Source organism: Syngnathoides biaculeatus, chromosome 22 (genome assembly GCF_019802595.1).
Source record: "Syngnathoides biaculeatus isolate LvHL_M chromosome 22, ASM1980259v1, whole genome shotgun sequence".
NCBI lineage: Eukaryota > Metazoa > Chordata > Actinopteri > Syngnathiformes > Syngnathidae > Syngnathoides > Syngnathoides biaculeatus.
The window spans coordinates 8,134,815-8,145,817 of NC_084661.1; the positions used below are offsets into that span (position 1 = coordinate 8,134,815).

The 11,003-nt window shown below is 41.2% G+C and overlaps 1 protein-coding gene across 2 annotated transcripts; it reads right to left on the reverse strand.

Annotated features, from left to right (window-relative positions):
- Positions 1-151: 151 nt before the first annotated feature.
- cbx7b (chromobox homolog 7b) lies at positions 152-10,687 on the reverse strand. 2 transcript variants are annotated; one of them, XM_061810293.1, is made up of 6 exons: positions 9,156-10,687; positions 6,838-6,881; positions 5,662-5,727; positions 5,388-5,454; positions 4,872-5,259; positions 152-3,653 (listed from the first exon to the last, which is right to left on the reverse strand). In XM_061810293.1, the coding sequence occupies exons 1-6, from the start codon at positions 9,222-9,224 to the stop codon at positions 3,457-3,459; spliced, it is 831 nt and encodes a 276-aa protein (XP_061666277.1). In that variant the 5' UTR covers positions 9,225-10,687; the 3' UTR covers positions 152-3,456. The 2 variants fall into 2 exon arrangements, with proteins under 2 accessions (XP_061666277.1, XP_061666276.1); XM_061810292.1 differs by having other exon boundaries at positions 154-3,653; positions 4,866-5,259; positions 9,156-10,683.
- Between the last annotated feature and the right edge of the window lie 316 nt (positions 10,688-11,003).

Below are 11,003 nucleotides of genomic sequence, written 5' to 3' on the forward strand. Positions count from 1 at the left end.
CTTTGCTATACTTTTGTCAAATTCTCTGCATGATTTCCGGGATTTTCTAGATGTAATCGTTAACTCTTACGGTGGTGCCTTGAAAAATCTCATGTCTGGTCCGTTAACTCGAGGCACCAATGCAGCTGTGTGGAATCAATCACGAGAAAACAACAATGAGCCACGTTTATTTCATAATCATGACAAATGTTAAACACCGTCAATTTATACTGCTGTAGTTTTGTGCAGGTTAGCATCACCTAAGTGCAAAGTGGGCCGGACGAGAATGATTGGGGACCCATCGGGTCAAGTGATATTGTTAAGGAAACCCGTGTTCTGCCACCGCACAGGATATCACCACAAAAGAATAAATATACATTCAGTTTAATGTGATAAAAAGACTACAAACATGCTTCACCTTCATTAAGATAATTTCTCATAAATCGATTCTTTCATCAGCAGCAGTCATACAAAAAAAAAAAAGAACTGCGATGAGGCACTTCCATGCCCACCTGTCAAGCATCCTCACTTGATTAGGCACACAAATGACTTTCATATTTCCGTACATCACAATGCAGGATTTTGTAATTTTTTTTCTTCTTGTAACAAATGATAACTTTGACATAGCGCAATGCAGCACTTACAAATCTCGCTTGTTGCCAGCACAAGGCCTGCTTGTACCTGCGCTGCTGATCAAGACTTTAAAAAAAAAATAATACATAGAGATGATTAATGTGTGATGGCTACATGAAAGGTAGGGTATTACATATTTTCTTGGGGGACAAGCCACAATTTGAGGAGTGACAAGAGTCTACTTGTTAACTAAGATCCAGTACACGACAGCCACTTTACAGCAGTTGGACATACCGGTATCGTATATACAAAACAGCATCTCTACAATATGTATACAAGCACACATGACTTGTTCAATATAAACTTTGAAATAATTGGCTGAAAAACTTCATATACAATTAATTGTTAAAAGTTTATTTTTTTTAACTCAAAATATGGACTAAAAATATACTATCATGTCCTATTTTAGCTTTCAATATGTCAATGTCAGGTACCACGGTGGCCGACTGGTTAAGCATCTGCTTCACAGCTCTGAGGTTCAGGGTTCAAATCCCAGCCATACCTGTGTGGCGTTTGTGTTTTCTCCCACATCCCCAAAACACGCATGCTCGGATAATTGAAGACTAAATTGCCCGTAGGTGCAGATGTGAGTGCGAAAGGTTATCTGTTTATAGCTGCCCTGCGATTGGCTGGCAACCAGTGCAGGGTGGAGCCCGCCTCCTGCGCGGTGATAGCTGGGGTAGGCTCCAGCACTTCCGCGACCCTCGTGAGGATAAGCGGCTCAAAAAAAAAAAAAAAAGCAGATGGATGTTAAAGTTGCTCATGTTTAAATGCATCAGTAAGTCCATTCGTACAACAACCTGAAAGGGAACATTTACGGAATCCTTTACGGTTATACATTAGATTTTTTAATAATTATTATTATTTTAGTGCAACATTTCTAACATTTGGTTCTTCTCCTTGCAGTTCGAGACACATACTCACAAAAGTTTTGCAATACTCGGCTTTCGGGTGGGATTTCAGGATGAACCTGTGGCCCGCTGCGTAGGAAGCGACACGGCCGAGCAAGAGTGAACAAAGTACAGTCGGGGACTTACACTTCCACAAATATCAACTTGTCACAGGTACAAAGGAAAATATATTCAAGTACTATTGAAATATACTTGATAAACCGTGTATAATGTAATCATGTATTGGTGAGTCGTACCGGAAAAGTTAATTTTTGTTGCGTATAAAATGGTGCTTTAAATCGGCTGTAGTGCATTTTATGATCATCTTCACATTTCATCCAGTATTCGTAGAGTTTGGGGATTAGTGTTTAATATAAAATGTATTTCAAAAGAATGTCTCATCCACTCACTCACTTCCCTTCTTCCAAATGGTCTGAGAACTTTAGAGTTCACTTTATGACCACTATGAGCATCATCTACACGATGACTTTAGTCTCTACACCAGGGGTCGGGAACCATTTAGGCTGAGAGAGCGATATACAGCAAATATTTTAAAATGTCATTCCAAAAGAGCCGTCCAATATTTTTTCAAACTAAATACAAGTGTATTTGTGCATTTTATGTAAGATCAACACTTTAAGAGTACAATAAGTCTCTAAATTCATTTAAATAATTATACTGGGGCGGCACGGTGAATCAGCTGGTAAAGCGTTGGCCTCACAGTTTGCATGTTCTCCCCGTGCCTGCGTGGGTTTCCTCCGGGCACTCCGGTTTACACCCACATCCCAAAAACATGCAACATTAATTGAACACTCTAAATTGTGTGATAAAGTAAAGTGTGATTGTGAGGGCGGGTGTTTGTCTCCATGTGCTCTGCGATTGGCTGGCAACCAGTTCAGGGTGTACCCTCCCTCCTGCCCGTTGGCAGCTGGGATTGGCTCCAGCGCTCCCGCAACCCTCGTGAGGATAAGCGCCAAAGAAAATGGATGGATGGAATTATACTTTTGCTAACCAATGATGAGAGAAGTACTTTTTACCACTAATGTCATCTGTTTCATACGTCATTAAACCAAATTTCATGAAGGTTGTGAGACTTTCTTCCGTTATTCATGAACATAGGTTGGTCTTAATGGTTTTTTTTTTTCAAATGTGAGAAAGACTTTTCATATGCATAGGTATGACCAAACATTGTCAGTACAGCGATGCAATACAGGCCGCAGTGTGTGGTTTGTGACGGGAAGTGCGTTAAAAGGTTTCACAACCAGCTGGTCGGCAGGTTGAATTTTTGTCATTTGTCCCCCTCCCCGCCAACAATGCTTGCCGACAGAGGGATGTCTTTATGTAAAAAAAAATTCCGGTGGTGGGCAGCGCATAAGCACTATGTCATTATAAACCACAGTGATCGGCTATGTAAGGACTATAACATTTGTAATTATGAGTGTACCCCTTTAAGAGTGGGGGGCGGGGGTCATTGGAGGTCTTGGATCAGGTCGTTGTTAGAGAAAATTATGTGTGGTCCCAAAATGTTAAAAAAAAAGGAGTCAAACTTTTTTTTTGTTTTTTGTTTGGGCCAAGCAGTAACGCGATGAACCAGAACTTCCTATCCAGTATGTATTGTGAGGGCTGTGCGAGCCATACGCAACCACCAAAAGAGCCAGCTGTGGCTCACGAGCCATAGGTTCCCGACCCCTGCTCGATACCGTCTATAAATAACGTTGGCTTTGCGTGTAATCACGCTGACAAAGAGTTTCGCGGGGAATCGGTGATTAGGTAGGATCATTAAAAAGTGCAAACATGTGACGTGGTTCATTTTTTCTCTCTCACATTGCCTGCATAGAGAAGTACGTGTCTTTTCAACAGAAGGCAACGTCAGTCTGAGCAAACCATATTTCAGCTCTTGTCCAAGCAGGGAGCAAGTGTTGAGGATGAATTCCCAAAATCTGGCCGCCCCCACTCATACCTCCAGCCCCCACACTCGAAAGAAGCCGTGTGCCACACGCGCCTCTCGGAACGTCACGGTGAGAGCGTTGATGGTGACGTCGGTGACCGTCACCTCTGCCGGGCCGACCGCGGGCCGCCACACGGGGTCGGTCATCTCCGCCCCCGTCAAATGTCCAATAGCGGGGCTCCACGTGGCGGCCCTCTTCTGACCTGCACCAGAAACATATAGTGACAGGCAGAACACGTAAATACTCTGGCAGAGGGGCAGAGGGCGACATTGTCAAATGTGGCGGCCCCCTTGAACTGATTGAAAATGGATGAATTCATCTGTTTAATTCATTTTCCACTCACGCTATATTATTCGGAATACCACGTTGAGAATAGTGTTGGCGCATAAAACACATTTTGAAAACAAAAGGAATTTAGTTCCCCTTTAAAGGGGGAAACCCACTGGTTTGCATTAACAATGTATCATAGGTCATGTAATATATACTCTATTTTGACAATGTGATGTTAAATCCTCTCTCATTTAATAGTGTTTTGGGAATATTTTTATCGACAATTAGGAATTTTCAGGGGCGCTGCCATTTTCGCGAGACACATGACCTACGTGCGCTCGATTACATGGGACCCCGTTTATGCCCAGCGCCAATTTCTCGTACTTATCCTGATCTGATGAAGAAATAGCACTATCGGTTGATCGGGAAGATGGAGGAATACTTCCATACACAGCCATGCACAGCTATACTGGATATTTTTCCTCCGCATTGTGGAAGAAGTGCCAACATCGAAGGATCAAAAAGTGACGTCGCTATAAACGCTTGGCCACCACAAGCCAGTTATCCCTGTGGTAACTTTTCTGACACCTCTCGGTTGAAACCCACGCGCATGTCCTCCATCCAGCGCGGACTCGGACTGCCGGTGGAGAGCTCAATTGTGCAGCATGCCGTCCCGTAGCCGCCGCCGCGCCACGTCCTGGTTAATTCCAATAACGAACAAGACTCAGGCATGCTAACTAGTTACGCGGCCCTCCTCCGTCTTCCCGATTAACCGATACTGCTATTTCTTCATCAGATGAGGATAAATACGAGAAATCAGCACTGGGCATAAATGGTGGCCCAATGTAATCGAACCTTTGTTGCGGCTCGTAACACGTCTCATCTGCACACGTATGTCACGTGACTCACGAAAACCCTGTCAACGCTCCTGGAAATTCGTAATTGTCGATAAAAATATTCTCAAAACACTATTAAATGAGAGAGGATTTATCATCACGTTGTCAAAATACAGTACATATGACATGACCTATTGGATACACTGTTCATGCAAAGCACTTTATTTCCCCTTTAAGTAATTATTTCGGGGGAAAAAATGGATTCAAACTTTGATTCAAAAGATAAAATAAAAAGAAAATATGAGTACCCGCACTCTCATCTGTAGCATCCTCGGGCTCCTCCTCCTCCGCCTCTTCTTCTACAATGCCCTCTTCCACTTCATCTTCCTCCTCCTCCTCTTCCTCTCCGAGGCTTTTCCAATCGTCCTGTGCAGGACTCGTCAGCCTCGGGTTCAGGCATCTCCTCTTTGGCCTCATCTCGTTGTACCGGGACGCTCTCCTCCAGGCAATGTATGACCGGTCCTCTTCCTCATCATCATCATCCTCCTCCTCGTCTTCCTCCTCGTCTTCCTCCTCATCTTCCTCGTCCTCTCCCTCTTCTTCATCCGGGAGTAGTGAGCGGGTCAGGGAGAGACGTAGACGGCGCGGGGGCGCGTCCGTGGTCTTGTGAGCGCTACGAAGGTCCATAGTATAGACCGTGTTCTGAATCCAGACAAAGAAGGCAAATATCAGCGCATCAATACGTAGAGTCTATCATTTGATATGGGCCACAACGTTTTTTCAAATAAAAAAAAAAAAAGTTGAATTATGAATGAAACTCTACATTTCACCTGCAACAGGAGTCTTTTGGCTTTGGATCGTTTCCTCCTGTGACCCAGACTTCGGTCTCTCTGCTCTCTAAGGAAAGAAAGACAAGCACAAGCGTGAACTGCTGGATGCGGCCATGCATTTTCAAAAGCACTCGTCCTCGTTCAGGTTTCCCGGGTGAGCTGGACCCAATCCCGACTGGCTCTGGGCCAGAGGTGAAAGGCGACAAATTCGTACTCTCATTCACACTTAATTCACGGAGGGATGTATCAATAATAAGTTTCCATAAAGTCATACTTCTCTTCATAGGCTTGGACTAAACGCTGGTCCAGGATGTGTTCCTCAGGTTCCCATGTGCTGTACCTATTCCCCCCCACAAAAAAAAAAAAAGTTCAATTTTTTATTTCTATTAAATCAGGGGTGTCAAAATCATTTTTGTCACAGGCCACATTGTAGTCACGGTTTCCCTCGAAGGGCCATTATGACTGTGAAACCATGAAAATCTTTCACCCCATCATATTTACACATGAAATTTATGAGCGAGGTAAATGTGTTTTTAAAGTATTGCTGATGCTTGGGTTCACAATAATGCTTGCAATATCTCAGCATTATCATTTATGATATGACAAATTGATATTTTGGTAGAGATTCTCACAAAAATCACAGAAGTTCATAGTCATAATTTGCCTTCGCGGGCCACATAAAATCATGCAGCCGGCCAGATCTGGGACTCGGGCCTTAAGTTTGACACCTGTGTATTAAATCATTCCTTCCTCCATCAGTACACTTTTTGGATATTTTATTACAATCCCGTCACATGCAGTGTTAGCCCGATATCTGTGGCCTTTATTGAACGATATAAAACAAGTGTTGTAATTACCTGTCGATACTACATGATGGGATCAATGCACTACTTTTGACTAAATGAAGTTTCCCGACTCACTTTAATGTAGCTCGTTGGCACCAAGATAACACAAGGTGGTGTAAAAAAAACCACAAATGGAAATTTTTCAGCGAATAATGCATCAATTCTTCTACCATTAGCTAGAGAATACTTTTTAGCATTTCAGTATCAGTATTCTACAAACTATTCCATCATTTAACCGAGGAAACCAATAAAAATAAAATTTGCATTTCTAAACATAAAATGTGCATGTGTATTATTTCTGTCCACTGGGGACGCCATTATCACGTTCCATGTTGTAGCAGCTATGACTTTGCATGTTTATGGTTTTAAAAGGCGGGGCCTGAACTGGTGAGCGACGTGGGCGTTTGCCAATGAGCGTATGGAGTCGCCGTGATGTCATCTGCGTGTTGAGTCTCTATGTGAGCTGGTAAGCTACACTCAGTTAGCTAGCTTTGATACGCTTTCCTAGCGGCTCACTGGCCAATGCGCCAACTTATTTCCACGTGCTTTATTTACATATGTTGCTATGCATGTGTATTGTCTGGTTCCCAAAGGTTGCCACTCACTTTGGAGGCCATCCTTTCCATTTCAAGAGGTACTCCACGTTGCCCTGCGGAGATACGAGATTTGATCGTATTACTGCTGTACGACTTCTCCTACAGCCAAAGACATTTCATGTTAGATCTGGCGACTTCTTGGCTTCTCCAGGTTGTGTGATGAAAATAAGAACGCAATAATCTACTTACACAATGTTTACGGAATTTTCTTGCTGGGCACTTGGGGGGGTAGCAGAGAAAATTTATGAAAGTGAAAATATATTAAGTTGGTGAAGCATCCGGTGCTCCTCACGGGTCATGACATATGTAATGAACTCATATTTTGCTCTTTTTACGACTGAATAAAACAGTGAGTTCGCCTAAAAGCATAAATGAGTCTCCCTGTACACCAGTTGAATGATAATTGCCCCGAGTGAACTAAGCAGTGTTACTATTGCAGTGAAAATCGCATTCAATGTGACTGAAATTTTAATTGAAGGTCAGCATGAAGCTGCTGTAGATGTACTGTTGTTAGCATTTAATCATTTGCTCAGAACGGACCAAATGTAAAAGAGAATAACACATATATTTACTTTGAAAACATAAGCACAAGGTACAACATAAGCGAGCATGACTTTGTCTCCAAGTCAACAAGTATTACATTACTAATATTATTACTGTAATAGTAGTATTACAGATGCTATTAGAGAGTGTGCTCAGGGGCTACATTTAATTTTTAAAACAGAAATATGGGGTTCAAACGTCATTTGTAGATGACCCCCCCATAAAATGTTGATGTAACATTGTTTATTTTAACACAATAACATGTTATAATAATTAAATGAATGAATAAACAAAAAAATACATGTAAAACATTTCAATTATGTACATTTTTAGTTCAAAGTAATTGTATATTCACAATAAATAAATAAATACTGTAAATACCTTTAAAATGACTATTTTTGTTTTTGTTATTGGCAATAAATAACATCACAGGGTAGTAAATAAAAAAGTATAATTTACTACTTTTTTAAAAATTTTAAATAGAAATGCTAAAAATATGTGTAAAATTGTTCATTAAGTGATCCATTTTTTTTACAATAAATGAAGCATTTATCAACAATAAACAATGCATTTTACAATTAATGAAGCAATGAATTTATGGAATGCAACTGATGGAAATGTTAAAAGAATGTGCAAGTCTTTATTTTACAATTGTAATTTTAGAATTTGCCCAAAAAGGACTAAATTAGTAATTCAATAAATCATTTTTTAAATATATTTTTAAAATACATATAAGTATAAAAACTTTTTAATCATTTAATTATTATTAAAGCATACATTACCTAAAGATTTAACTGAAACAATAAAACATTTAAAGTAGTTTATTAGTACAATTGTTTGAAAAAGATAGAAAAATATTTCATAAAATAAATACAACATTTAATGTATATGCTGAATAGTTTATTTCTTACTTTGATTTCAATAAAATTAATTTAAGAACAATGCTAACTTTTTACTTTTTTATTATCTAGTATGAATAAATTAACTCATTACTTAATAGACTGAAAAGAATGTTTCATGTATAAGTAAAATGATCTATTGTACTATTCTTACATTATTGTTTAAATTAAATAAATTCCTAATTCATTTCAAAATTGAAAAAAAACATTAAATGTTGATGCAGTTATTTTTCATCCTACCTCCATTTTATTATTTAATCACCCAAACAAGCATGTTAAATGTGTTTGTAATACTGTATTGTTTATTACTTAGTTTTACTGTACATTACAAGTATATATTACCATATATTTTGTATTATTTGAAAAACAATTTTAATCAATTAATTAGATTAAACAACGAAAAAATAGTCATAAAAAGTGATAACATTTTTAAGTAATTAACTTTAGGAAAAAACTAACCCAGTATAAATAAATCTGTGGGTCCGATTTCAGAACGGATTGGACGGTCTGTGCAAACTTTCGAAGGTTATGAGGCAAGTCGTAACGAGAGCTAGATAAAGTCACTCGGCAGTAAAACAAATGAAAGAGGGGGGCCGTATAAGGGGCGTTGTTTTCAATGTTGCCGCTACGTGCGTCTTCATTTGGATCCGGAGATAATTGGCAAGAAAACAACACGGAGGCCCCCTCGAAAAAGCTCGGCCAGCTGTTCGTGGTCCTCGACAAAGTGGACACGTGAAGCGTGCCTGCGCATCAACCAAAACAACAACAGCAGCGCCATCCTCTTTCCCCTCAATTAGATAAGCGGCTTGCTTATGAAGGGGGGGGGGGGCTTTTCGAACATTTGTTCCACGACAAGGTGCGAGGTGGGGGCGAGAGCTGCCTTACCTTGCGAACTCTTTTCTTCAGGATGGATTCCACGGCGAACACTTGCTCGCCGATCGCTGACAGCTCCATCAAGTGCGCGAGCGCCTCGGACCTGCCGGGGGGGTGGATTTTTTTTTTTTTTTTTTTTTTTTAAGTGGCGTCTTTTTCCACCTCCAACGGAGCTAACGACAGCCGCTCACGCAGCGTCGCGCTCGGGCGGCCGCGACGTCTTAGTGGCGGCAGCAACTTGCCCGCGGTGGGCTCGTGGGGGGGACGTTTTCCCGTTGGAAAAGAATCTGCGACACATCTGCACTCAGCACGGCGCAGAGGCGCGACCCCGTCGGGCGCGGGGGCGCGCGACGCCACTTGCACGGGAGAGAGCGCGCCCCCGTGTGGTCGCAGTGTGAACGTGGACTCCGAGACGCTTCATTCGGTCCAGTTGACGTCAGATTTTCTGTTCGGGTTGACTCCCTCAGCCTTCTTCTCTCCCGAGATTCCTTCAGGCAGGTGATGATACATCAGGGATAGGAGAGTACCGATAGCTGGCGTCATATCGAACCTATGCTGGCCTTATTTCAATGGATCGGTTGTCGATATTAGTAATGAATATTGCTGTATACCCAAATGTTGGCAATCCGCTATTTTTGTACGTTAGGGGGATTTTGGCCACGACACAAAAAAAAAAAAAAACAAAACAAACATAACATCATACTTACAGGTGCTGTTTTTCTTCAGGTGGAACTGGGCCAGAGTCAAGGTGGAGGGAATTATCAACAGGTTCAAATACCAGTCAGCGTTCGTACAAACTTCTAGAAAGCAAAAACTGTCCAAAAAGCCTACTGAAACAACAAAGCTTCAAAAACACTTTGGCATGAGTTTGAATGCGACCGCTTAATTATAAAACACAGCTACATCGCATTTCTAAGAGGGTGTGCAAACTTGTGCAAAAACATGATCTTCATTTTTTTCCCTACTTCCGCTCTCAAAAAGTTTAAGTGAGTTTCTGTATTGTGCCACACAAATATTAAAAACACCCCAGTGCATGTGTTTAAATGTTTTTATCTAGGCCAGGTACTCCTAAGTATTAATTACTTTCAAGTGTATGTGAGTTACACAGTAATGACAAAGCAGCAATTTTCTCATCGGGGATCAATCACATGATCAGTCGGGGAAGTGAAAGTATTCATTTATCAAAACGTTGATAGTGCCCCAAAACCCATTTTTGTAAGCTTCAATTTATTTCATTCTTAAAAGGAACAACTTTACATATTTTACACCCAAATTATAATTTAAAAACAAGTTTACTTTAGCCAGTAGGCGGGATGGTGGTTCAGCTGGAAAACGTTGGCCTCACAGTTCTGAGGTCCGGGTTCAGTCCCGGACCCGCCTGTGTGGGGTTTGTATGTTCTCCCCATGCCTGGGTGGGTTTCCTCCCAGATTCCGAAAACATGCAACATTAATTGGACACTCGAAATTGCCCGTAGGTGTGATTGTGAGAATGACTGTTGTCTGTCTCTATGTGCCCTGTGATTGGCTGGCAACCAGTTCAGGGTGTAACCCGCCCCCTCCCGCCCGTTGACAGCTGGGATAGGCTCCAGCACGCCCACGACCCTCGTGAGGAGAAGTGGCGAAGGAAATGGATGGACTTCAGTCAGTAGTAGGAAACAATAAAAGTACAACTACTTACTGTAGTTAAGTAAATGTTTCTGGGACAGTATCAGTACTTCTGAGTATTCTGATGACTGTTTACTTTTAAAGCCTACATTTGGAAACAGAGATATGTATTTTCTAATATCCTCAGCCGGCAAACTACCAGCCAATGGTTATTAAAAAAAAAAAACAGCTGTGCTCTAACTTTGGCTTGCAAAT